At 44.3% G+C, this 27909-nt stretch overlaps 2 protein-coding genes across 3 annotated transcripts in view; both read left to right on the top strand.

Moving 5' to 3' along the window:
- CNR2 (cannabinoid receptor 2) overlaps window positions 1-16129 on the top strand; it is a 25576-nt gene extending 9447 nt beyond the window's left edge. Inside the window, exons 2-3 of one of the 2 annotated variants that reach the window (XM_024766674.1) lie at window positions 13498-13636; window positions 13727-16129. In XM_024766674.1, coding sequence (XP_024622442.1) covers window positions 13772-14854 — 1083 coding nt within the window. In that variant the 5' untranslated portion in view covers window positions 13498-13636; window positions 13727-13771 and the 3' untranslated portion in view covers window positions 14855-16129. The remainder of the gene's footprint in view (window positions 1-13497; window positions 13637-13726) is intronic. The other variant, XM_024766675.1, reaches the window with a different exon arrangement.
- A 4575-nt stretch (window positions 16130-20704) lies between these two features.
- The window catches only part of FUCA1 (alpha-L-fucosidase 1), a 19890-nt gene continuing 12685 nt past the window's right edge, over window positions 20705-27909 (top strand). Inside the window, exons 1-2 of the mRNA XM_024766821.1 lie at window positions 20705-21152; window positions 25903-26037. Coding sequence (XP_024622589.1) covers window positions 20764-21152; window positions 25903-26037 — 524 coding nt within the window. The 5' untranslated portion in view covers window positions 20705-20763. The remainder of the gene's footprint in view (window positions 21153-25902; window positions 26038-27909) is intronic.

Here is a 27909-nt window from a genome sequence, read left to right as displayed (position 1 = left end):
GTTAATTGCACAACTCACAAAATGGAAGAACCAGGTTGGAAGGGTTTTGAGATCTCATCCGGTGCAGATGGACATTCTGAGAAGGGGACCGTTCTGCCTGAGTTTCCCAGGCATCAGTTCTACCCAAAATTGGAACTGGAATCCAGACTCCTGTCTCCTTGGCCCAGGGCTCTTCTCATGATTGCAGGCTGTCAGGTACTGACTTCTTTACCGCAGCCTGGTTAATAATCCATCAGGCTCCCAGGCATATTGTCAGCTTCCTGTTCACTCAGCTCCAAAAGTCCTGACTGGATGGACTTCCTTGGTGGAGCAGTGGTTGAGAGTCCGCCTGCCGATGCAGGGGACACGGGTTCGTGCCCCGGTCTGGGAAGATCCCACATGCCGCGGAGCCGCTGGGCCCGTGAGCCATGGCCGCTGAGCCTGCGCGTCCGGAGCCTGTGCTCCGCAGCGGGAGAGGCCACAACAGTGAGAGGCCCGCGTACCGCAAAACAAAAACAAAACAAAACAAAACCATACAGAAGTCCTGACTGGAAACAGGATCTTCTCCCTCTGCTCACCCCCTCTCTCCTGCCTTCCTCCTTGACCACGCCCCTGCCCTCACACCAGCCCAAAGGCATAGCGGACATGGCATTGTCACTCTCATTTGTTGCCAACTAACAAAGAACTTGAGAAAGTGAGGAGAGGGACTTCCCTGGCAGCCCAGTGGTTAAGACTCTGCGCTTCCACTGCAGAGGGAGCGGGTTCCATCCCCGGTCAGGGAACCAAGAACCTGCATGCCACGTGGCATAGCAAAAAAAAAAAAAAAAAAAAAAATTTTTTTGAGGAGAAAGCTACAATATGTGTACGTATTATATATACATATATAATCTGCCATCAGTGGCGGGCTAACTGTGTACCAGGCACTATACTGACCATGATGCTATCCCAACTAGTCCTCGTGCTTCACCACCGATGAAATGTGTACTATATGTTATTCCCATTTTACAGATGAGGAAACTGAGGAAAAGAAGTGAATGAAGTAAGTGACTTTATCCAAGGGCACAAAGCTAATACTTGGCTGAGCCAGGACTGGAAATCAGCCTGACTGGCAAATCCATGCGGATCAGGACTTCACCAGGCTGATGGGGACAGGACTAAAATCTATGCCAGCTAATAGTAGCAATGGAGGCATGACTGAGTGAAGAGGAAAAAGACAGAAAGAGAAAAGAGATGTGATTTGACCCTGGGACTAAAGACAAAAGATTGCCTGTGTCTGGTGTCACCTGGGCAGTGTCATGAATTAGATCCTGTCCTTTTATCAACTTGACTTTGTCATAACATAAAGGCTCAAGTCTGGCTTGGCCTGCCACTTGCTGTGAACTGGGGGCAAGTGACTTGGGTTCTCTAAACCCATTTGCTCAAGGAATGCTACCTGCTTCATATAATAGCCATGAGCCCTTCCCTGCTGTGCAAACTGTCAAGTATGATCTGAATGTGGGCCTTATGAGTCTATTCTCTGAAAGGGAAGTTGCTAGAGTATAAGGTAGTTGAAAAGAAGAAGAAGATATTTGAAAAGACTCAACAAAACTGTCCTGTGGGCAGATTTCAGGTTTGTTAATTTACCGTGTAATGGCTTGGAGGTAAAGAATGTAAAGCAATAGGATGGGACCCTGGGTCTTCAGAGGAATGAACAAGAGCACAGGTTCCTGACGCCCACAGCCAGTCTCTTAGCAACCCTGTACCCCAATTTCCTCACTTATGAAATATTGAAAATAATAATATCAGGTTTAAATGAGATACTGAAGAGAAAGTGCTAGTGCAATGCCAAGTGCCCATCACCACTATCCTCCAATCTTCTTTTCAGATGGCAGTATGGAGGCAACAGAGAGTAAGTGACTTCTGCATAGAATTAACCAGTGCCAGAGCCAGGTTCAAACCCTGAGTATCTGCTTCTTAACTTGGGACGCTTTTCTTTCTACTACATTGTACACACGCTCTGTCGTTCAATTAGGCGGCCAAGCTACTGCTTGTTTTAAATAATTATTTCATCTGCACATCAAGAATGCTGGTATTACAGGGAAAATATTTTTGCAACTCAGAAGTAAACTTGTGAACAGTTAAAAAAAAAAAGAATTCAGGTATTAATTTCCCCAGTTACAGATGAAGAAACTGAGGCTCAGAGAGTTTGAGTAACTTGCCCCTAGGTCACACAGCCCATCAGTGGCAGAGCTGGGATTTGAACCCTGCAATGCTTCATTCCGAAGATGTGGCATTTAACCTTCGCTACAGTGGAAAGAGGATTCAGGCATCATTTAGCTCAGTTCCTCCTGGGAGAGAGGCTGGAGATGATACAGATTAATGAAGAAGGAAGGTCCAGGGAGAATGAGTGTCCAGACAGCAGGTGGTGACCCCACAGACCCCTGGGCAGGAATGATGAATGGTGAGTAGACAGCAGACTTGGGACAAAATCCTTCAACCCCACAAGGCAGATTCATGGGGACTGGGTTTCTTTGACGACCAATAGACATTTGAGAAAGGAATTGTAGAGGAGACCTCAATGATGATCTTTTGCCCCAATTCTTTAAAATACAAATGCTTTCCTAAAAGGACTGGAGGTGGCCTATGTTATGAATTAGGGCAGTGGAAATAAAAGTGAAGCACTAGAGAGACTTCTCTGGTGGTCCAGTGGCTAAGACTGCACGCTCCCAATGCAAGGGGCCCATGTTCGATTCCTTGTCAGGGAACTAGACCCCACACGCCGCAACTAAAGATTCCACATGCCGCAAGCCACAACGAGATCCCGAGTGCCAAAACTAAGATCCGAAACAGCCAAATATATATATATATATATATATTTAATTTTAAAAAAAGTAAAAGAAAAACACTAGAAACTACTAAAAGGAGCAATAAGTGAATGAGGAACCAACCTTGAATGACCCAGCACTGCTGGCTTGTACTGCATTTAGCTCTGAGCTTCCTGGCAGCTGAGGGAAAAGGAAACACGAAAGTTTGTCTGAAGAAACCTGCTTTTTTCCTAATCGACATTTGTTCATTCATTTATTCAATAAGTTGATTTGAAGATATTTAAGAGCCTACTTTTTGCCAGGCCCTGTGCCCAAGGGCTGGAAATCCAGGAGGAAAGTACTAGAGAAATCAGCTTGGGAAATAACCCCTTTGGCAGCCCTTTGCATCTCTCCTCTAAGGCAATTTCTATACTCTCCTCGCATCGATAACTTTCTCCTGCGACTCATATCACTGGAGAAATTTTAAGTTCCTTCTTCCACATGCTGGCCCACCTCCCCTGCCAAATTCATTTTAGGAATGGCTATCCTGGTGCTCTGTTTATAAGGTTAAGGATCCTGGACAGTTGCCAACCTTCTAGTTAACTCTCTGCTTTCAACCTGCTGCTTGTGTTCCCGCCTCTTTCCGGAAGTCTGGATCTGTGGACCAGGGACACTATAGTGAGAAGCTCACAGTGAGGCTTAGGGCGCGGGAGGACTGGGACAGATGGACAATGTCTGCCATGACTTGGGAATGGGGAGTGGTGGCTTGGGGGCCATCAAATTGCCTTGCTTATGTGGGCTGAGTTCCATCTTCATAGGGCTGCTTAGCTTAGCTCAGGCCCTTCATCAAAAGATCTCCACCAAGAGTCTACTGTGGGCTCTTTTTGGTGTGAGGGCGAGTAGAACACAAAGATGCCACCAATCCTTGACCCAGATTCTCCAAATTAGAAGCTCACAGTCCAGGGAGCAATATGAGGAACAGACACAAATAATGGAAGGTAGACCGTGATCCATGCATTAGGACTCAATGAGTCTCATCCTCGTAGACAGGTAAGGAGAAACCAGAGAATGCTTCCTGGAGGAGGTGGCTTTTGATATAGGGCCTGAAAAACTAAATAAGATTTGGGCAAAGGAATATGGCCCACAGCCCAAAACTCCAGAAAACTTTCTTGCAACTGCAACCAAGTGCTACCAAGCACGGAGGGGAACTAGGGGAAGAAAGATGGAAGGAAGGCCCCATGACACCCTTCCTATGGCTGAACACAGCACCAAGAGCCCTGCTGGGAAGCAAGTCAAGAGCCTCAACTTGGTCTATTACTAATGGATCATTCATGCAGGTCAAACAGGTTTTTTTTGGTTTTGTTTTTTTAATGTGATGGTCTGGACTTCATGGTAGTAAAGTGTCCACTGAGGATGAGTGAAAAGCTTTCTATATGCCTAAGTTCTCAGATGACAGTTGGACAAGACCAGCACAGAATCCTATACACTAATTCTACTGAGTATGTCCTGCCATTCATTAGACACATACTGTAAGCCACCATTCATTTCATAAATTTCTATCACTTGATTGCACAACAGGGTGATATGGGTAGTATTCCTCCTAGTTTACAGATGAATGAAACAGAGGCTCAGATAGGTGAAGTAACTTGCCCAAGATCACACAGCCCACAAGGTACAGAGCTGAATTTGAATCCAGGGCTGGTTGAATCCAAGGAGGTTTGGTTGCCAAGCCTGTGACATTGTGATCCAACATTGCGAGTTTCCCAGAGGAGACCTAAGAAGTGACCTAAGCAACCCACTTGCTTTAAAGATGAGAAAAGAAAGACCCAGACAGGAGAAAGGACCTGCCCAAAGTCACTCAGTGGCAGAACAGGGACTGGAACCCAGGCCTCCCCACTCCCAGTGAGAAATAAATATGTTGGCTCCCGGCCTCCAGTCTCAGCTTCTCACTGCACTTGTAGCGGCCACAATCAAAGGGCCAGCTCCTTCTCACTCACACGTGGTCCCCAGTGCCTTTGGGCTTTCAACACAGCAGTACAGAGGGGCCTGCTGTGACCGTGGCATGCTTTCACTTCACACTTTCAGTTCAGGTCAGTAAAACCCCCAGGCGCACCTTTTCCTGAGCAGCTTCCCGGCACTCAATGTGCGCTTCGCAGACACTCAGCAGGAGTCAGGCTCCAGGTCCTGGACACCCACTGCAGCATAGGCATGCTCTCTGGGGGAAGAGTGTCATGTAGTTTGGGGGTTTGGCATTTTTCTTAGGTGGGAAAAGCACTTGGTTGGTTGCTTCTCTTTTAATACTACATTTGTACGATGTCAAGTCACAAAATGTTTTCACACGCATCAGTGGTTCCTAATATTTGAAACTCCACTGACACGCTGATTAAAAAAAAAAAAAATGAACCCTTTCCTCCTAACAAACGCACTGACATGAAGTCTTACCTACACTTTGAAAGGAGTGGTACCCCATCACAGCCTCCCCATGGACCTGGTTAAAGAGCCATGGGGGAGATTGCCAGCCAGTTTGGTTTTCCCAAGGAGAATCAGACAGGTCTTATCATTGTCATTTCACAATGAGAAGAGGGGCTCAGAAAGCTGAAGGGACTTGCCCAAAGTCACGTGACAAGCCATGCAGAGGTGGAACTGGAACAGTTGTGTAGCACAGCAAGCAATGAGTCTCTCTCTGCGCCGGGCGTTCAGACCAGTCCTTGCCCGGGAGGAAGGTTCATCTAGAAGCCAGAAGCTCTGACTCCAAAAGGGATTTCTATCTGCTCAGAGGGAAGGCAGACAGGGAGCTGGGTTTCCTGTTGCTCTGTGCATCCTGTTGTCGGATGTTTTCTTGTTAGGACCTCCATCCAAATGCCTGCATTTCCTGGCCTTACTTAATTTGCACAATAACCATAGGTTGGTGGCCACGCCAGGCCTGGGTGAGGCACAAATACCAGCCACCACCACCCCGGCATCCCTCTTCTAGGCTGGACTCTGCGTGGGGTAAGCCATTCTCTGATGGTGGGGGGCTGTTTTCTAAGGGAAATATGGCAAGAGAGTTGGAGGGGGATGAGACTGGGGCTGCAGGGGTGCAGGGAGGAAGCTTCCAGAAGTGGGAGGGTGGATATGGGAGCTGAGAAAGGCTTACACTGTCTCTTATTCATGTCCAGGGCTGAGAACTCGGCTAGCACCATTTCCTGTCTCACTCTGGGGTGGCCTTGGCAACATTCAGCAAAGGGCATCCATCTCAGGGAAACACTCCTTTTCAGCTTTTCGAAATAGGGTCACTTCTATGCTTACAGCACGAGGGTTTTGATTGTGGTTTGGGGGATGTGTTCCAGCTCTGCTGCTGATTTGTTGGGTGATCTTAGAAAATTACATCCCCACCCTTAGACTGTTTCCTTGATGGTAAAATGACAGAGGTGGATTAGATGAGAGGTTTTCAATCTGTTCCTTAGAGCCTGAGGGCTCCACAGAGGAATCTGGGCTGCCTGGAAGAGAGGACAATAGGTGACATGAATTCAGATTTTTACCTGATTTATGAATAGGTGTTCCATTGATGGTAAAAAGCATTCTGCTGTCTTAAAATTTAAAAAACACTGGATTATAAGAGCTGCCACTTATTAAGCTCATATAATGCTCCAGGCACATTACTGTCAACAGCCTCACTAAGCAGGTTGAATTATTCCATTTGAAGATGCTCCCAATAATAATAAGCACTTCCATATGTTATATTAATTTACTGAAATCCTCACAAAAACCCATTTTACAGATGAGAAATGGGAAAACAGAGGCATTAGGTATCTTGAACAAGGTCACCAGGCTAGGATTTGAACCTACCCTGTGTGTTCCCCTCCCCCTAGCACTCTTACTTGGGATCTACACATCGGCAACGGCCGCTTTCCATCCACATGGGTTTCATTCATTAAGCAGTTTTTGTTTGTTTGTTTTGGCCCCGCTGCGGCTTGTGGGATCTTAGTTCCCCAACCACGGATCGAACCTGGGCCCTCGGTAGTGAAAACGCAGAGTCCTAACCACTGGAATTCCCCCATGAAGCAGTTTTTTAGCACCGACTAGGTAGCAGGCATTGTGCAAGGCACAGAAGACCCAGAAATAATGAAGGCTCAGTTCCTGACCTTGACGAGCTGTGCATCCTCCTCCAAGTAGTTTAACATCTCTGAGCTTCCATTATCTATGAAATAACAATAACCACAATTCCTATATCAGAGGTTGTGTGGATTACTTTAGGTTGTGGCTGAAAAAATATTTTGTAGAAGTTAAATTGCATACAAATGTTGGTTGGTGCAGTTATCAACCTGGTTGGAGAAAAGACTAATCAGAACTTGTTATGATGTATACAGATGTATAAGTCTAGGAACTTGGTGTGTGACTGCGTGGTCGTGGAAGCTTTCACTGGGCGAAAGACAAGTCCAGAAAAAAGATGAGCCAGGGAGAGGAACCCCTGGGGCAAGGGTGCAAGAAAGCAGAACTATCTGAGGAATGGTGAGGCGACCAGTTGAGCCCGACTGGGGCTGCCTACAGCAGCTGCAAAGGAATACTTCTGACCTTGCCTTGCTGCCACCAGACAGTACAGCACGTTGGGGTGGGCTAGCGCTGTCCCATGAGCCCCTTGTCATTTAAAACGTTCTAGTACCCACAAAATTAAAAAATAGTGGGATAGGGAGGGTTGGAGGGAGACGGAAGAGGGAGGAGATATGGGGATATATGTATATGTAGAGCTGATTCACTTTGTTATAAAGCAGAAACTAACACACCATTGTAAAGCAATTATACCCCAATAAAGATGTTAAAATAAATAAGTAAATAAAAAGTAAAAGTAAATAAAATAATAATTTTATTTTATAATAAAAATAAAAGTAAATAAAAAGAAACGCCCCCCCAAAAAAAGAAACGGGTGAAATAAATGTTTTTATTTAGCCCAATATATCATTTCGACTGGTAATTAATATAAAAACATTACTAATGGGGCTTCCCTGGCGGCGCAGTGGTTGAGAGTCCGCCTGCCAATGCAGGGGACACGGGTTCGTGTCCCGGTCCGGGAAGATCCCACATACCGCGGAGCGGCTGGGCCCGTGAGCCATGGCCGCTGAGCCTGCGCGTCCGGAGCCTGTGCTCCGCAACTGGAGAGGCCACAACAGTGAGAGGCCCGCATACCGCAAAAAAAAAAAAAAACAAAAAAACAAAAAAACAAAAAAACAAAAAACATTACTAATGAGCTATGTTACCTTCTTTTTTCCATACTGTCTTTGAAATCTGGTGTGTATTTTACACTCATGGCATATCTCCGTTCAGACTAACCACATTTATGGTGCAGGTATAGACAGAACTGGAGTTGAACCCCAGTTCTCAACTCTTAAATAACTAGGTCATCCTGAGCAGGTTCCAAATTAAGAGCAGTTCAGTGAAGTGTCGAGCTCTCTTCTAAATATATTTTATGTATTAATTCACTTAATCCTTATAACGTGAATTATCTATAATGGTGGGTTACCATCATTATCGCCATTTTATAGATAAGGAAATGGAGTGAGTACAGGGAGCCCAAACAGCTTATCATTCCTAAACCTTCTTCCGCTCTAAAATGAGCATAATCACACCCACCCTGGAGGTTACTGTGAGGAGAGACGTGAAAACGCAGCGAAGGTCTTCTCACCCAGACACACCAGGAAACCGCTGCCTGGGAACCACAGACCGCTCTTGTCCCAACTCCCACTCCCTGATAACCTCTAGCAAGACCAGAAGTAGGGTGAGGAGAGCGAGGCCCTCACCATGGGCACAAAATTTAAATGGGTGCCAAAAAATTATAATAAATTCTGTTTTGAGTGTAAATAAAATATTTAAACCTTATAAAATGCTGTTGTGAGTTTTAATGACCTACTTTTCCATTTTTCAAAAGTAACTACTTTTTAGTGTTTTAGTGTTTAATGTTTGGAGGGGGGAAAAAAAGCCAGTAAAGATACAGGGAGGGGCTTCCCTGGTGGCGCAGTGGTTGAGAGTCCGCCTGCCGATGCAGGGGACACGGGTTCGTGTCCCGGTCCGGGAGGATCCCACATGCCGCGGAGCGGCTAGGCCCGTGAGCCATGGCCGCTGAGCCTGCGCGTCCAGAGCCTGTGCTCCGCAACGGGAGAGGCCACAACAGTGAGAGGCACGCGTACCGCAAAAAAAAAAAAAAAAAAAAAAGAATACAGGGAAATGTCTACATAGAGGAACACATTTTTTTCCCTTTGCCTCAAGCAAGACATTGCTTTCTAGTCTAGTCCGGGGAAAAAACCTGCACTCGCTCCTGCTTCTCTAGTTCCTCTGCCACTGTCCGCGAGTTCTCTTCTCTCTATCTACTCTATAAATCCTCTACATTCTCCTAAGGGACTGGACTTTTGGCTCAATGATGTGATGTTAACATTTATCCCTGTTGACACATATAGTTCTAGTTCATTTTTACTGTTTCATTTATTTCTGTGTATGGATGTACTATAATTTATCTATGCATTTTGCAATTGATGGACTTTTGGTGGTGGTGGTGATGGTGGTTTTCTTTTGCTATTTCAAAAATGTTGATTGTACATGTCTCCTTGGGCGCATTTTCAGGAGCGGAATTGGTGCATCTCAGGGCAGTGGCTCATCTTCAACTTCACTAGATTTTGCCAAACTGCTCTCCACAGTGTTTGCCCCAACTTACACCCCCGTCACAGTGCTGACCATTCGCACTCCACATCCTCTCCAGTACTCGATATTGTCAGATTCATCTTTTTGCTGATCTGATGGGAGTGAAACTTGCCTTTCTGTGGATGCTATTGAGGTTAAACATCTTTTTAAAGGATTATTGACCATTTCTCTTTCATGCCTGATATTTTTCTTATTTGTAGGTTCTCTCCTTCATCTTAAGTAATCTTGCCTGAGGTTTGTCTGTTTTATGATCTTTTCAAAGAACTAGTTTCGGTCTTTGTCAGGGCTTCTTATTCTCTGTTGTTTTACCATGTCATCAGTTTCTGCTCTTATTATTTCTGCCTTCTGCCTTCTTTGTATTTTTGCTGTTGCTCTTTTTCTAATTTCATGAGTTGGATGTTTAGCTCATGAGTCTTTTTTCTTTTCTAATATGAGCACATAGGCCTATAAATTTCCCTTTCAGTACTACTCAGATGCATCCCACTCATTTTAATATGTTATAATTCTAAGAATTTTCTCATTTCCTTTATGATTTTTTGGCTCAGGAATTATTCAGGAGCTTCAAACCTGTGAAGTTTGTTAGTTACATTTTTTAAGTTCTTGATTTCTAAGTAAATTGCACTGTGGTCAGAGAACATGGTTTGTATGTTACAGATTATTTAAAGTTTGTTGCAATTTACTTTTCACCTAAGACAAGACCAGTTTTGGTAAATGTCCACATTTGCTTGAAAACAATGAGTATTCTTTAATTATTGGGTGCTGAGTTCCATATATGACTATTAGATCAAACTTATTAATTGCATGTTCAAATCTTATATATCACATTAATTAGTATATTGTCTGCTTAATTTGTTAACTTCTGAGAGAGGAATGCTAAAAATCACTGACTATTCAATTTCACAAATATTTGTTGAGTATCTACTATGTACCAAAAACTATTCTAAAGCCTTATATCAGTGAACAAAATAGTCAGTTCCTTGACCTTATGGAACTTAAATTCTAGTGGAACAGATAATAAACAATAAAGATTATGTAGGGTGAATTATATGTTAGAAGGTGATTAGTGATATGGAAAAAATAAAATATAGAGCAGAGTAAGGGGGACCAGATGAGCAGGAGGGTGGGGTGAGCTACAGTTTTAAATACGATGATAGGGTAGATGTCTTTGAAAAGGCAAAATTTGAGCCACAACTTGAAGAAGGTGAGATTGACCCATGCACAGAAAAGAGTGTTCTGGAAGAGGGAACAACTACTGCAAAGGCCCCGTGGAGGGGCGGGGGGGAGTACCCATTAGTAAGCCAGTGTGGCTAAAGCTAGTTGACCAAGGGAAGCATGGTTAGTAGGGAGGTCAGAGAGTCAATGGGGCCAGAACACACACAGCCTTCTAGGCCACTGTTAGTACTTTAGCTTTTACACTGAATGGAACGGGTGCTGTGTGGGGTTTGGGACAGAGGAATGACATATTTGAAAAGGATCTGACATATTTTAAAAAGATCACCTTGGCTGTTGTACCGAAATTAGACAGGCCTGGTTAAAAGCAGGGAGTCAGTTAGGAAGCTATTGTAGTAAACCAAGTAAGAGATTATGCCTGATTTTTAAAATCCTAAATTAGATCAATACCTTTACTCACTTCCTAAGTAAAGCTTCAACTCTATTCATCTCTCTTGCCTTGTGTTGCTGTCATTCACAATTTTACTTCCACTTTGTTTTTATGCCCTCCAAGTCAGTCTCAGTCATCATCATTGTTGCTTTATACGTATTTTTTTATTTACTCATACATTTATCAATTTATTTGTTCACAATTCCTGCTTGCCTTTCTGTTCTTCCCTCTGTGAAGAATTTCCTTCTTCTAATGGCATATGCTTTAGACTTCCTTCAGTGAGAGTCTGTTAGTGGACAATTCTACTTGTATTTCTTTATTTTGAGTGATAGTGTAGCTTTTTTCCCTCTATCTTCTGGCTATTACTACTGTTATTGGAAAATCTGCTTTTAAATTTAATTGTGATTCCTTTGCCTTTTCTCTCTGATTGTTTTAAATTTTTTCTTTGTCTTTGGTATTCTGAAGTTGTATTATGCTATATGTGAATGTGGAATTCTTTTTCTGTTTGTTTGGTTTTTGCTGGTTGGTTGGTTTTGGTTTTGGCCCTGCTGTGTGGCTTGTGGGATCTTTGCTCCCCGACCAGAGATCGAACTCCGGCCCTGGCAGGGCAAGCGCCAAGTCCTAACCACTGGACAACCAGGGAATTCCCACTGGTTTGTTTTTAAAATTCTGTTCAACACACGACTATATATAAAATAGATAAATAACAAAGTCCTACTGTATAGCACAGGGAACTATATTCAATATCTTGTAATAACCTATAATGGAAAAGAATCTGAAAAAGTATATATATATATATATATAAACTGAATCACTTTGCTGTACACCTGAAACTAACAGAACGTTGTAAATCAACTATACTTCAGTTTAAAAAAAAATTATGCTCAAAGTTCACTGTGATTTCTGAATCTGAAGAGTCATGTCCAGGAGAATTCTGGGCAATTCTCCACTAGCATCTCTTTGAATATGGCCTCCTCAATGCCCACCACCAATTTTATTCTTCCCTTCTGAAACTCCAGTTAGATATATTTTAAACCTTCTCTTTCAATTCTTCCTGTCTCTTAACCTCTCTTTCATATTTCCCATCTCTCTATCTCCGTGTGCTGCATTTTGAGAAGTTTCTTCAGATCCACCTTCTAGATCAAAGCTTTTCAGCTAGTCTCTTCTGCTCTTTAACCTACCCTTAAGGGTTACTGTTTTCAATGACTTCATTTTTCACTTCCAGAAATTCTACTTGATTCTTTTTCAACTCTGCCTAGTCTCTCATTAGGTAATCATGGTTTTGATACCTTATTGTTTAATCATATTAAACATATTCGGACTTCCCTGGCGGTCCAGTGGTTAAGGCTCCGTGCTTCCAATGCAGGGGGGGTGTGGGTTCAATCCCTGGTCAGAACTAAGATTCCACATGCCGTGCAGCCAAAACAAACAAAAGCTTATAAACATATTCTATAACATAAACCCCAGAATTGTATGAATTCTTGGAAGTCTAATTCTACTGTCTGACATTTCTGCTAACTCTTGTTCATGTTTCCTTGTGCATTTTGTAAGTTTGCATTGTGAGCTCAAATTCCATGGGCCTTTATATGTGGAAATCTTGTGTGACCTGGATACGAGAGTATATCCCTCTAGAGAAACTCAGAGTTTGCTTTCTAATAATGTCCCATACAATATTTGGGTGCCCTGTTTGTTTTTCTCAATATTTAGGACATTCTTATACTAAGAATGATTCATTACCTGACATTCAAATTTATCTGGACTCCTATAGTTTGTCTGGCAAATCTACTGGTGTGAAACCCAAGTCTTGTCTCCCATCCCTAAACAGTTGTTAAAACTTCAGCATCTTACTTACCAAAACTGGCAAACAAAACAAAATAAAACATCAATGCAAAAAACCCTCCACCAGATCACTCTGGATTCCATTTCTTCTTGGTTTTGATTTCCTCTCGGTTTTTGACCCTTGGAGATTTCCTTACTTTCAAAGGGAAGTCTTAGATGTAGTTTTCCGGTTTTTTAAAAAAGACCAAAAAAGGCAGGTCACTTTTATTTTATTTCTTATTTTATTTTATTGAGGTGTAATTGACATGTAACATTATACTAGTTTCAGGTATACAACATAATGATTTGATATTTGTATACACTGTGAAATGATCACCACAGTAAGTCATTAACATTCGTTACCACACATAGCTGCAAATTTATTTTCTTATGATGAGAACTTTTAAGATCTATTCTCTTAGCAACTTTCAAATACAGTATTAGTAACTATAGTCACCATGTTGTACGTACATTCCCAAGACTTACTTATTTTATAATTGGAAGCTTGTACCTTTGACTACCTTTACCCATTTCACCCCCCGACCCCCAACCCCTGCATCTGGCAACCACAAAGCTCTTCTCTGTATCTATGAATTAGCTGTTTTTGTTTTTCAGTTCCACATGTAAGTGAGATCATATGGTTTGCAGGTCACTTCTGCTTCTTGAATTCCCACATGCCTCTCCTAAGGCAACCAGTACAGACCTAGCTCCCCACTAGGATGAAGAAAGGGTAAAATAGAGAGAAACCAATATAAATCGCTGTGTCAACATATGATCCATCGCACAGGTAAAGTGTTTGGTTACAGTCGGTGATTGTATGAGGTCATTATTGCGCTGATTGAAAAAGAACTCATTTCTTCTTCTCATTGTACTACAGCAAAGGCTTCTTGGTAAGCCCGGCAGAAGCCGAGGGACCCAACCCATGGAGATATGCTGGAAGATACAGGCAGCCAATGGCTCCACTGATGGCTTGGATTTCAACCCCATGAAGGATTACATGATCCTGAGCAGTTCCCAAAAGATAGCTATCGCGGTGCTGTGCACCTCTCTGGGCATACTAAGCGCCCTGGAGAATCTGGTGGTGCTCTACCTGATCCTGTCCTCACACCGGCTCCGCAGGAAGCCCTCGTACCTGTTCATTGGCAGCTTGGCTGGGGCTGACTTTCTGGCCAGTGTGGTCTTTGCCTTCAACTTTGTAAATTTCCACGTCTTCCATGGCGTTGATTCCAAAGCTGTCTTCCTGCTGAAGATTGGCAGCGTGACTATGACCTTCACGGCCTCTGTAGGCAGCCTGCTGCTGACTGCCATAGACCGCTACCTCTGTCTGCGCTACCCACCTACATACAAAGCCCTACTCACCCGTGGGAGGGCACTGGTGACCCTGGGCATCATGTGGGTCCTCTCAGCATTGGTTTCCTCTCTGCCTCTCATGGGATGGACTTGCTGTCCCAGGCCCTGCTCTGAGCTTTTCCCCCTGATTCCCAATGACTATCTGCTGGGCTGGCTCCTGTTCATTGCTGTCCTCTTCTCTGGCATTATCTATACCTACGCACATGTCCTCTGGAAGGCCCGTCAGCACGTAGCCAGCTTGGCTGAGCACCGGGACAGGCAAGTGCTCGGAATGGCCCGGATGAGGCTGGATGTGTGGTTGGCCAAGACCTTGGGGGTGCTGCTGGCTGTGCTCTTCATATGCTGGGTCCCGGTACTGACCCTCATGGTCTACAGCCTGGCCACCACTCTAAGCAAACAGGTCAAGAAGGTCTTTGCCTTCTGCTCCTTGCTCTGCCTTGTCAACTCCATGGTCAACCCCATCATCTACGCCCTGCGGAGTGGGGAGATCCGCTCCTCTGCCCACCACCGCTTGGCCCACTGGAAGAAGTGCCTGAGGGGCCTCGGGCCTGAAGGAAAAGAAGAGTTCCCGAGGTCCTCAGTCACTGAGACAGAGGCTGATGTGAAAATCACCCCAGGGCCAGATTCCAGAGAGCTGTACTGCTCTAATCACTAATAAAGTCACCTTCACAATTTTAAATAAGCCAAGTCAGAAATCATTTCAATCCCTGGAGGAGAGTGTCTGATCCTCTCATCTTACTTGAACCAGCCCCAAAGGCCTGGACACTTACCCCTTTTCACTGAGTGTTGGCACTGACCCCTGGAGGGTAACCTGGCCACGCCTGTCTGCACACAGTCTGTTGGGTAGCCAGGCCCTGTGAAGGGCAGCAAGGTGGGCAGGAGGTGGGAGGCCTGGGACAGGCTCATTGCAGGTCAGGACAACCTTCCCAACAAGACGGCTTAGTCCCTGCATTCTCTAGAGACCACGGGAGCCAAGTGGAGCCTTCAGGCTCAGCAGTAAAGGGCCTGGAGGAAGTCTGGGAAGAATGGCTCACTCTCCTGGGATCTCAGGATGGCTGGCTAGCCCTTCTTCCTGTTTAATTGTTGGGTCCACCTTGGTTCTAGAGCTATGAAAGGCCCTACCTGCAGGCCACCCTTTCCCACAGAGGACCAAGAACTGCAATGCAATGAGGACCTAGGATGTTGATCCACCTCTTGCAGAGATAACTGACAAGCCTCCAGTTCAGGGCATCTTATCATTATGACACCGGCCCTCTCCGACACCCTGATAATCCCCACTCACAACCACTGTGTCCTCCTAGGTATGTGGGGAATACAGAGGAGACTGGGATCGCTTGAGATGCAGATTGGTTTTGTGAAGACCTATTTGACAGTACCACTGGAAGCAGGCAGTGTCCCAGGCTAACCCAACTCCAAAAAAAAGGAAGATATTCACAGGGATTTTATAAATCCCCGAATTGTTCCCTGTCATCCCTCAATTCAGCCCCTTTGTCTCCTCCACCCTCATGCCCTATAATGAATAATAAACAGAGCAAGTGGGAGGAGGGGGAAATTCCCTTACTATGTGCCAGGTGTGGTTCTGACATCCCACAGTCCATCATCTCCAGCAAGGATTCAGCCCCATACTTTTGGAGATCCCAGGACACCCATATCTTACATATCAGGGAGGCTAGGTTCCTACCAAAGGGGCTTAAAGCAGTAGGCAAGAGAAACTGTTGATGGTGTGGAGGACTGCAGAGGAATCCTAACGCAATTATTTGGAGCTACAGATGGAATAAAAGGAAAGATATTGATTAAACGTGTCTTCATTTAATACTTACAAGACAAGGTGTTCACTGTTCATTCATTCATCCACCCACCTCACAAATATGCGCCAGGCTCTGTGCTAGGTCCTGGGTGTCCAGCCGTAAATGAGACTCTGCCCCTGTCTGATGGGGCTCACATTCTACATGCTGGTGGGAAGAGAGCCAATAAAAAAAGAAAGAAGATGATTACTGGTGGTACAATGAAGGAAATCGTCAGGGTCGTGGGATAGAGATTAACTGAGGTAACATTAGGTAAGGTATAACTACTGTGTGCTCTGGTCATAAGAGTCAACTGGCTTTTACTGAGGTTTTACTATGTGCCAGGCTCTGGGCTATGTGGTTTTAAATGAGGGATCTCACTTAGTCTTCACAGTAACCTGATGAAGAGGGTTTGGTATCCTTATTTTACAGATGAGGAAATCTCTGAGAGGCAAAATCACCTGCCTGAGGTCACACTGCTAACACGTACCCAAAGCTGGGGTTTTCAATCCAGTTCTGTTTGACTCCTAAGCCTCTTTACCACTAACCTCTTGAGCTAGTTCAGTCAAATTCTGCTCGATTAGGATAGTAATAATAAATAAGTCTATAAATAATAATGACTTCAATAATAATAAGTCTAAGTGATAAATATGTATAAAGTATAAGTGATAATATGATTTAATAGGTCCAATAATAATATTAGACTTTTGTAACATCAGATTGCTGTGAACTTAAGATAATAACTCATCATTATTTCTCAACATACTTCATTTTATGCCCTGTATTAAACTTCCTGCAACAGTTTTCCACAAACTGAGTGGCTTATAACAACAGAAATTTATTCTTTCACAGGTCTGGACTCTAGAAAATCAAGGTGTCAGCAAGGCCATGCTCTCACCAAAGTTGCATGGGGAGGATCCTTCCTTGCTTTTTCCAACTTCTGGCAGCTCCTGGTGTTCCTTGGCTTGTGGCAACATAACTCCTACCTCTGCCTCTGTCTTCACATGGCCTTTCCCCACCCTTTATCTCCAGGTGTCTTTCTTTTTTTTAAATTGAGATATAGCTGATTTACAATGTTATATTAGTTTCAGGTATAAAACATAGTGATTCGGGCTTCCCTGGTGGCGCAGTTGTTGGGAGTCCGCCTGCCGATGCAGGGGACACGGGTTCGTGCCCCGGTCTGGGAATATCCCGCATGCCGCGGAGCGGCTGGGCCCGTGAGCCATGGCCGCTGAGCCTGCGCGTCCGGAGCCTGTGCTCCGCAACGCGAGAGGCCACAGCAGTGAGAGGCCCGCGTACCTCAAACAACAACAAAAACAACAACATAGTGATTCCACATTTTTATAGATTATACTCCATTTACTTATTATAAATATTGGCTATATTCCCTGTGATGTACAATATATCCCTGTAGCTTATTTATTTTAGGCATAGTAGTTTGTACCTCTTAACACCCACCCCTATCTTGCCCCTCCCCCTTCTCTCTCCCCACCGGTAACCACTAGTTTGTTCTCTATATCTGTGAGTCTGTTTTTGTTCTGTTATGTTCATTCATTTGTTTTATTTTTTTAGAGTCCACATATAAATGATAACATACACTATTTGTGTTTCTCTGTCTGACTTATTTCACTTAGCATAATACCCTCCAGGTCCATCCATATTGTTGTACATGGCAGGAATTTATTCTTTTTTAACGACTGAGTAGTATCCCATTTCATATATATATATGTGTATATATATATATGTATGTATATCACATCCTCTTTATCCATTCATCCCTTGATGGGCACTTACATTGCTTCCATCTCTTGGCTGTTATAAGTAATGCTGCTATGAACATTGGGATTCATGTATCTTTTCGAACTAGTGTTTTCATTTTCTTTGGATATATGCCCAGGACTGGAATTGCTGTATCATATGGTAGCTCTATTTTTAGTTTGCTGAGGAACCTCCATACTGTTTTCCATAGTGGCTGCACCAATTTACATTCCCACCATCAGCGTACAAGGGTTCCTTTCTCTCCACATCCTTTGCCAACATTTGTTGTTTGTGTTCTTTTTGATGATGGTCATCCTGACTGGTGTGAGGCGATATCTCATTGTGGTTTTGATTTGCCTTTCTCTAATAATTAGCAATGTTGAGCATCTTTTCATGTGCCTGATGGCCATATGTATGTCTTCTCTGGAAAAATGTCTATTCAGGTCTTCTGACCATTTTTAATCAGGTTGTTTTCTTTTTTTTAATATTGAGTTGTATGAGCTGTTTATATATTTTGGATATTAACCCCTTATCAATCATATCATTTGTAAATATTTTCTCCCATTCAGTAGGTTTTCTTTTCATTTTGTTGATGGTTTCCTTTGCTGTGCAAAAGCTTTTAAGTTTAATTAGATCCCATTTATTTTTGCTTTTATTTCCTTTGCCTTAGGAGACAAATTCAAAAAAATATTGCTACGATTTATGTCAGAGAGTGTTCTGCCTATGTTTTCTTCTAGGAGTTTTATGGTTTCCCATCTTACATTTAGGTCTTTTCTCTTGGTGTCTTCTTTTAAGGACACCAATCATTGGATTAAGGCACACTGTAATCCAGTATGACCTCATCTTAATTTAACAAATTACATCTCTGAAGACTCTACTTCCAAAGAAGGTAACATTCACAGGATTCAAGCAGACATGAAGTTTTGGGGGACATGCTTCAACCCAGTACAGCCCCCAAGGACAAATTTCAACCTTCTCTTACAGCACATCTCATGGACTGTGTTAAGTGGGAGTCACTGGCTTGTCTTCCCCCACAAGATGAGCTCCATGTTTATCTCTCAGTGTTACGTGAAGACCCAGCATAGAGTCTTAAAGGGGCTGATCAACATCTGTGGCACTGAGCTGCTTCTGAAAAGCTTTAGATTACATTTTGGAAAATCGAATTTTATTTTAACCCAAATTTTTGTAAGGCAAAGAAATTGGATGATTTTTTAAAGGTGGATATGTGGCTCCTTAAATTTGGGGCATGCCTTTCTTTATTCATTGGTGGGATCCTATCTCATTTCAGCAAAGAAAATGCCCAAGTGCCTGGCATAAATTGATAGTAAACATCTGTTTAATGAATCAAACTAGAGTTTTAAACTAGAGTTTAAAAATCATTGAATTAAATGCACTTCCACACTTTCTTCCTCTCTCCTTTCACAATCACACTCTATTTCTGCTTAGTTTATGGAGGGGGAGAGCAAGGGAGAAAGGGGACCTCAGGTATCACAGAGAACTGCTCTCATTGTTTAGATGAGGAAATGGGACCAGAGAGTGGACAAGACTTGCCCAAGGAGACCCAACAAGGTGGTGTCCAATGCAAGAAACCTAGGTTTCTCAACTTCCAGTTTTTCCACCCTATTGCAATGTCTCTCACCTGCCCCTACAGATTTACATTTTGGTTATGAGGCTAAGGAGAAATGAAGGTCATGGTGTCCTATTTTATCTCCCCCAAGATGAGTTCTGTAACATCAAAGACCATTACCCTGATCACTACAAGATGTGTACGAATGCTTTTTGTTGTTGTTGTTTTGTTTGTTTGCTTGTGTTAGGTGTCTGGGCTTGTTGTTGTGGACAATATTACAATATAATCTTGCAGAGGAAGTAACGGAAAATAAAGAAAATGACTGTTCATTCAGCAACAGCCACTGTGTTTCTTTATCACTCCTAGAATGAGGAAGTGCTTGCTTCCGTCGACACAGCTTTTGTCAGGTTCTCTTGCACCTCCTGGGGTGCAAGAGAGAAGCAGCATTTGAGAGACGTAGATTCTGCATCTGGATACCTGGGTTCTGGTCCCACCTCTGATCCAAACTAGTTGCATGATCTTGGGCAACTCCAATCCCCTCTCTGGGTCTCAGTTTCCTTCCATAAAATGGTAAGGGTAAAGAAGGGGATAGTGTCGAGGGTCTCCAAAGTTCCTTCCAACTCTTACCTGCAGCAGTTCTCACTGATATGTAGGTACCAGCTGTGCCACGGGGCAGTCATTAGACTTCCCACAACTGACAGCCTCACCGCCTGTTTGCGCAGGCACAGCCTCTACCAACTATAGAGGAATTTGGTGACCCCCCTGCCAGACAAGGTTCACACAGGCACTCCTTGGGCCTGAGGCTCTCAAATTTCTCACGCTGTTACACTAAAAATATTCTTTCGTGGTAGCCTGTGCATGGGTCTTGTTTTTCCAACTAGATGTTAAGCTCTTTGAATTGCCTCAAAATTCCCAAAGCAAGTTCAAAAAATATTTATTAGACAGGCAAAATGGTCACACCTGTTCTTCCTCTTTCAGCGCCCACTTTCCTCCCACCTCTCCCCTTATAATGCTTCTTCCCATCGTCCTTCTGCCCCGTCATTTCTGCCAGGGCTGTTACAATGCCCGTCCATCTGGTATTCCTGCCTCCTGGCTTGTTCTTCCATACTACAGCTCAAAAAGTCCCCCACAGCTGCCAACGGCAAAATGGACCAGTCCCAGTTCTCTGCACACACCGGGCCTTCCACACCCCCTCGATTTCACCGGCAGCGAATTCTAAAGTTTTCAATCATCGGTCACACCCCCGTCCTCCTCGCACCTTTCTCCCTTTGAGAGCCAGTGGTGGTAGGGACCGCCCACCAGGAGGGGAAGACGCTCGGTAGCCAAGCAGCCTGGGTTGACCCACCCCTTTTCCTTCCGAGCCAATCATTAGTTAGGGTGGGCAGGGCCACGCGCCCGCACTTGCGCGTTCGGTGGCGGCGGTGGGGCTCCAAGGCTGCTGTGCCAAATCCCGAGATGAAGTTGCGGGTGGTGGGCGCGAAGCTGTTGCTGCTGCTGGTGCTCGGCGCGGTGCGGGCTCCGCGCTGCACCCACCCTCCGCGCTGCACCGACCCTCCGCGTCGCTACACCGCAGACTGGCCGAGTCTGGACTCCCGGCCGCTGCCGGCCTGGTTCGACGAGGCCAAATTTGGAGTGTTTGTGCACTGGGGCGTGTTTTCGGTGCCGGCCTGGGGCAGTGAGTGGTTCTGGTGGCATTGGAAGGGCGAAAAGCTGCCACAGTACGAGAGTTTCATGAAGGAGAACTACCCGCCCAATTTCACCTATGGCGACTTCGGGCCAAGATTCACTGCGCGCTTCTTCCACCCGGACAGCTGGGCCAACCTGTTCGAGGCCGCCGGGGCGAAGTGAGTGCCGCCGCGCGGGGCGGGCGGGGCTCCCCTTCCCCGGCTAGGGCTGACCCGAGCGTCGGAAGGGGGCTTAGGCAGGTGAAAACCGAGCGGGGGAAGGCTAGGCGACTTGCCGGGTCACACAGGTGTCCGTCTGACTTAAGATACCGGGGGTACTCTGTTTTGCCTCCTGAAGGATGCAGAATTGAATATGGCACGCCTGATCCTAAGAAGGTGCGTCTGGTTGAGGATTAGAAGGAAATAAAGGTTTCCGGTTGGTGATGGACTGCAAAGCCGACAGTGTCTGCACCTGAATATTGAGAAGACTGAGCTAAGTGATACCTAATGTCCCTTCCGGGTCAACAAGGCAATCAGAATTCCAGGATTTTAAGCCGGTGGTATGGAGTCTGATCCTAGTTCAGCTGCAAACCTGAACAAGGCATTTTACCTCCCTACCGCCTCCTTCCATGGTTGTAGACGGGGATTGTGTTCCTCCTTTCAGCTTTAATATGTCCCGAAGGGAAGGGAGTTCTGGTGTGCAGTGTGTTTGGGCAACAATACAGATTCTCTTTCAGCTGCTCCTCTCAATGCCTTGCACATAGAGAGTGCTCAAGAAATGTCAGAATCGTTTTGAGAACTGTTGCAACTTGCTTGTGAATGGTTCAGAGAACTGAAAGTGCAGAGCACTGGGGCTGGGAAGAGAGAGGCAAGGACTCACAAGGTTGTTGAAGGCTGGAGCTAGCCCTGAAGGAATCATCCTTGAAGACAGGATGTTGCAGGTATTAAGTCAAGGAATGATGACTCTGAGGCTGCTGCGCAGGAAGTGGGTTGGAGGAGAGTAAGAATGAAGGCAGCTAGGTTTCCCGGATCCTGGCTTAGGGCAGTCTTCCACCCTTACTTTGTCTCCTCACCTGTCTTTCAGGTTTTAGTTTCTCTTGGACTTTAAGTTCTCTTGTACTAAATAGAAATTACAACTGATATTTAGTGTGTGCAGTTAAGTGTATGGGAATATAAGCCTTGAGCAAACAAAGGAGGAGTTCGCTGTCTCCCAGAAGCCTTAGAAATCCATAATTTTCAAATGAAGAAGTTAAAATCTGGGAGACATCCTTTGCCCAGGACAAGATGCCCTTGCTATGGAAAGATGACTGGCCCAGACAGAAAAAGGGAACTAATGTCCTAGACTCCAAATCCCGTGACTCTAAGGTGAAGGTTCTTTCCACCACACCAGAGGTCTGCAACCATGGCCAGAGGGATTGGTCCTCTGCCCATTTTGGTGAGTTTCTTGAGATGAGAAGGATTTTTACATTTTAAGGGGTTGTTTTTAAAAAGTAGAAGAAGAGGGTCTTCCCTGGTGGCGCAGTGGTTAAGAATCCACCTGCCAGTGCAGGGGACATGGGTTCAAGCCCTGGTCCGGGAAGATCCCACATGCCACAGAGCAACTAAGCCTGTGCGCCACAACTACTGAGCCTATGCTCTAGAGCCTGCGAGCCACAACTACTGAGTCCGCGTGCTACAACTACTGAAGCCCACGCGCCTGGAGCCCATGCTCTGCCACAAGAGAAACCACCGCGATGAGAAGCCCGCGCACCACAACGAAGAGTAGCCCCCGCTCGCCGCAACTAGGGAAAGCCCGTGTGCAACAATGAAGACCCAACACAGCCAAAAATAAATAAATAAATAAATTAAAAAAAAAAAAGTAGAAGAAGAGTATGCCACAAAGAGGACTGTGATCCACAGAGTCTGAAATACTGTCTAGACCTTAAAGTCTTGAGCTCTCCACATCAGCCAGTGATTAAATTGTCACATGTGAGCACCAGCTGTTTTTCTGCCATAAAAGTAAATGAAATGGTGAGTGATTTGCTTGTTATTTCAACACTTGCCTTTTCTCCCCTTTTCTTTTGGCCTTTTGTCACCTCTGTGAATGAGAGGCAATTCATATGGGCTTGGTAAAACAAACAGCTTAATTTTTTTTTTTTTGCAGTACACGGGCCTCTCACTGTTGTGGCCTCTCCCGTTGTGGAGCACAGGCTCCAGACGCGCAGGCTCAGTGGCCATAGCTCACGGGCCCAGCCGCTCTGCGGCATGTGGGATCTTCCCGGACCGGGGCACGAACCCGTGTCCCTTGCATCGGCAGGTGGACTCTCAACCACTGCGCCACCAGGGAAGCCCAGGGACTGCCTTTTAAAGTTCTTTTAATATTGGAAAATGCCCCTGGCAACCTAGAACCCCAAGAGTTCAACACCAAAAGCATCAAAGTGGTCTACTTGCCCCCAGACACAACATCTCTAATTCAACCTCTAGATCTTTGGGGGTCATAAGGACCTTTAAGGCTCATTACACATGGTACTCTATGAAAAGGATTGTCAATGCTGTGGAAGAGAACCCCAATATAGATAACATCATGAAAGTCTGGAAGGATTACAGCACTGAAGATACCATTGTTGTTATAGAAAAAGCTGTGAAAGCCGTCAAGCCCCAAACAATAAATTCCTGCTGGAGAAAACTGTGTCCAGATATTTTGCATGACTTCACAGGATTTATAACAGAGCCAGTCAAGGAAATCATGAAAGAGATGTGGATACGGCAAAAAAGATGGGGAGTGGGGAGGGCTTCCCTGGTGGCGCATTGGTTAAGAATCCGCCTGCCAAAGCAGGGGACACGGGATCGAGCCCTGGTCTGGGAAGATCCCACATGCCGTGGAGCAACTAAGGCCACGTGCCACAACTACTGAAGCCCTCACACCTGGAGCCTGTGCTCTACAACAAGAGAAACCACCGCGATGAGAAGCCTGCGGGCTGCAACAAAGAGTAGCGCCCGCTCACCGCAACTAGAGAAAGCCTGTGCACAGCAACAAAGACCGAATGCAGCCAAAAAAAAAAAGATGCAGGGTGAAGGGTTTCAAGATGTGGATCTTGGAGAAATTCAGGAGCTAATAAACATCACACCTGAGGAATTAACAGAGGACAGCTTGATGGAGATGAGTGCTTCTGAACAAGTGCAGAGGAAGGAGATGTAGAAGAAGCAGTGCCAAAAGACAGATTGACGTTAGACAATCTGGCAGAAGGATTCTGATTACTCAAGACAGCTTTTGACTTCTTTTACCACGTGGACCCTTCTATGATATGAGCACTGAAACTAGGGCAAACAGTGAGGACTTCCCTGGTGGTCACGTGGTTACCCCTCCAATGCAGGGAGCACAGGTTTGATCCCTGGTCTGAGAACTAAGATCCCACATGTCAAGCAGTGCAGCCAAAAAATAAAAACAAACAAACGAAAAAAGCAAATAGTGGAAGAAGGATTGGTATCATGTGGAAGTATTTTTAAGAAATGTAAAAGCAGAAAAGGCAGACAGAAATTGCGATGTATTTCCATAACGTTACACTGCATTCCTGCCTCTCCTGCTCCCCGTCCACCTCTTCTGCCTCTGCCACCCTGAGACAGCAAGACCCACCCCTCCTCTTCCTCTTCAGCCTACTCACCATGAAGACCTTTATGATGATCCACTTCCACTTAATGAACGGTGAATAATCATTATGCCATACAGTTAATAAACATATCTGCTGTGCGTGTGTGTCTTCATGTGAAAACCTGAGAACTGGACGGCAAGAACTGTGAAACGTTTTTGTGCCATCATCATCGTCATCATTGCCTGAGTATTCATCACGTAGAACATCATATGCAAGATTGGTATGGAAGTGAATAGCCAATCCTTACATAAGCATATGGTAAGTGACACAATAAAAAATTACCAATGTATCAGTTTTCTTACTGTTTTAAAACTTTGCTTTCAAAGAATTACATTACCATACAGTATGCCCTCCCCTCTACCCCCTCATAATTGGATAAACTGTGTATCAGCCTATCATCACAGGCAAGTGTGTTTTTTTTTAATGTAACAATGTTTCCAATACTGTGTTATGAGTAGGATTATAATACCATATGCCATAAAAATTTTATAATGATTCATTCATTAGTGTATCGGCTAGGCTATCATGAAGCCATCATATTGATTACACTAGGCTACTGTAAAGCAATCATATTGCTGCTTCCTTATTATCAATGCACAAATTGTTATACCTGCAAATAAATATGAATTTCTTTTTCACGTTAGCTTTTCACTTTTTATATCTAGTTTTAGTAATAATTTTAACATCTGCAGTGTTTTGTGTCATGTAAGATAATATTGATGTAGGTACTGACAGGTGGTTCCTCTTGTAAACAGGCAATGTAAACTTATAGTATCAATAAATACAGTACTATAAATGTATTTTATGATTTTCTTAAAAACATTTTCTTTTCTCTAGCTTACATTATTGTATTAATACAGTACATAATACAGATAACCTACAAAATGGGTGGGGCTTTTTGTTTGTTTGTTTTTGTCCACACTGCATGGCGTGCAGGATCTTAGTTCCCCGACCAGGGATCGAACCTGTGCCCCCTGCATTAGAAGCGCAGAGTCTTAACCACCGGACTGCCAGGGAAGTCCCCCAGAATGAGCATTAATCAATCATTTATGTTATTGCTCAGGCTTCCAGTCAAGAGTAGGCTATTAGTAGTTAAGTTTTCGGGGAGTCAAAAGTTATACATGGATTTTCTTCTGCACAGGGGGTTGGCACCCCTCACCCCCACGTTGTTCAAGGTTCAACCATACATTTCCTGTAGTCAAGTTCTCCCAACCATTTTAAAAGCCCTAGGCATACCAGGTAAGTTCGTGCCGGTGGCCCACTGCCTACTTCCTTTGTTCATATGGTTTCAATGTCCACAGGTATGTAGTCCTGACAACAAAGCATCACGAAGGCTTCACAAACTGGCCAAGTCCTGTGTCTTGGAACTGGAACTCTGAGGATCTGGGGCCCCATCGTGATTTGGTTGGTGAGTTGGGAACAGCCATCCGAAGTAGGTGTGTGTCCACAGATGATTACTCCATCATCACTTTTGATCTAGCCATCCGATGTGCCATGCCTTCTCTACTCTTGTGTGTTTTCTAAGTTTGCATTTAACCAGTACCTTGAAGGGCTTCTGGCCTTAGCAGTGTTTGATGCTTGGCAGTTTTCATATGACCAAAGGTGACACCATCAGAGAAGTTCACAGCCCTGTCTGCTTAGGTGAAGGATACCCAGCGTAGACCCCAGTGCTTCATTTGCATTCTGCAAAGGATTTTTTCTGGAAAGGCTACCAACCCCAGGCCTTTTCCAGTATCTGATGGGGGCCAGGGTTGGGCCTCTGATCTTTCTGTCCTCCTTAGCTGTCAACACAGAGCTTTGCAGGCATTCAGGGAAGGTTTAGATGAATAGTAGATCAAGAGAGAACTGAAAAGGGCAAAAAGTGAGATAAGGAGCCACCCTGTTGATTCTAATTAATGTTTTCTAATGTTTGCCACTTAATAAAAAGTAACATCCCAAGATCAAAATGCTGGGAAGTGGCAGAGGTGGGATTTGAACCCAGGTATTTTGGTTTTGGGTCCTATATTTCTGGGGACGTTTGCCTCTAAGGAGGAAAAGTGGTATTTGTGTCATGCCCAATCTCAGCTCTGTTGTGATGTGGCAAACTTGATGTCCTATTTAAGGGGTAGACCAGCTGCCTGTTTGTATAAGTAAAGTTTGACTGGATCACAGTTGTGCCCATTCATTTATGCATTGTCTCTGGCTGCTTTCAAGCTACAATTGCAGAGCTGGGATAGAGATCGCAAGGCCTGCAAAGCCTCAAATATTATCTGGTCCATTGAGAAAGCATTTGCTGACTTACGTCACCGGTTAAATATTCAGTTTCCCAATGCTGTGCTCTGCTAATAGTCCTGCTGTAAGACTCTGAGGTGTTGATTAGATCTGGACTCTAAGATCCTTGATTTTTACCTTCTTTATTTAGTCCCTGAATCACGTGATGAAATACTTAACTTCAATTGTTTCTGTCTTATCTGTGCCATTGCAATATTACATTTACTTCTTACTTGTATTATAGCATTTCCAAAACACTCACTATTCTGAACTCAAAACAAGCTTTATTGTATATGAAAATAGGTCACTTTAACCGTATTTCATTTGGGGAACGTTAAGAACTATTTTTTTTTTTTAGATTTTTATACGGCACGTTCTCATTAGTTATCCATTTTATACATATTAGTGTATATATGTCAATCCCAATCTCCCAATTCATCGCACTACCTACCCGCCACTTTACCCCCTTGGTGTCCATACGTTTGTTCTGTACATCTGTGTCTCTATTTCTGCCCTGCAAACCAGTTCATCTGTACCATTTTTCTAGGTTCCACATATATGCGTTAATATACGATATCTGTTTTCTCTTTCTGACATACCTCACTCTGTATGACAGTCTCTAGATCCATCCACGTCTTGTTTTGTTTGTTCTTCTTTCTCAAGTTCCTTTAGGTGTAAGTGTAGATTGTTTATTTGACATTTTTCTTGTCTCTTGTCTCTTGAGGTAGGCTTGTATTGCTATAAACTTCCCTCTTAGAACTGCTTTTACTGCATCCCATAGGTTTGGATCATGTTTTCGTTGTCATTTGTCTCTAGGTATTTTTCGATTTCCTCTTTGATTTCTTCAGTGATCTCTTGGTCATTTAGTAACGTATTGTTTAGCCTCCAGGTGTTTGTGTTTTTTACGTATTTTTCCCTGTAATTTATTTCTAATCTCATAGCGTTCTGGTCAGAAAAGATGATATGATTTCAATTTTCTTAAATTTACTGAGGCTTGATTTGTGACCCAAGATGTGAGCTATCCTGGAGAATGTTCCGTGTGCACTTGAGAAGAAAGT

This window comes from Neophocaena asiaeorientalis, unplaced genomic scaffold (assembly GCF_003031525.2).
Source record: "Neophocaena asiaeorientalis asiaeorientalis breed wild unplaced genomic scaffold, Neophocaena_asiaeorientalis_V1.1 scaffold79, whole genome shotgun sequence".
NCBI classification, from domain to species: Eukaryota; Metazoa; Chordata; class Mammalia; order Artiodactyla; family Phocoenidae; genus Neophocaena; species Neophocaena asiaeorientalis.
This window is presented reverse-complemented; position numbering and strand designations above follow the sequence as displayed.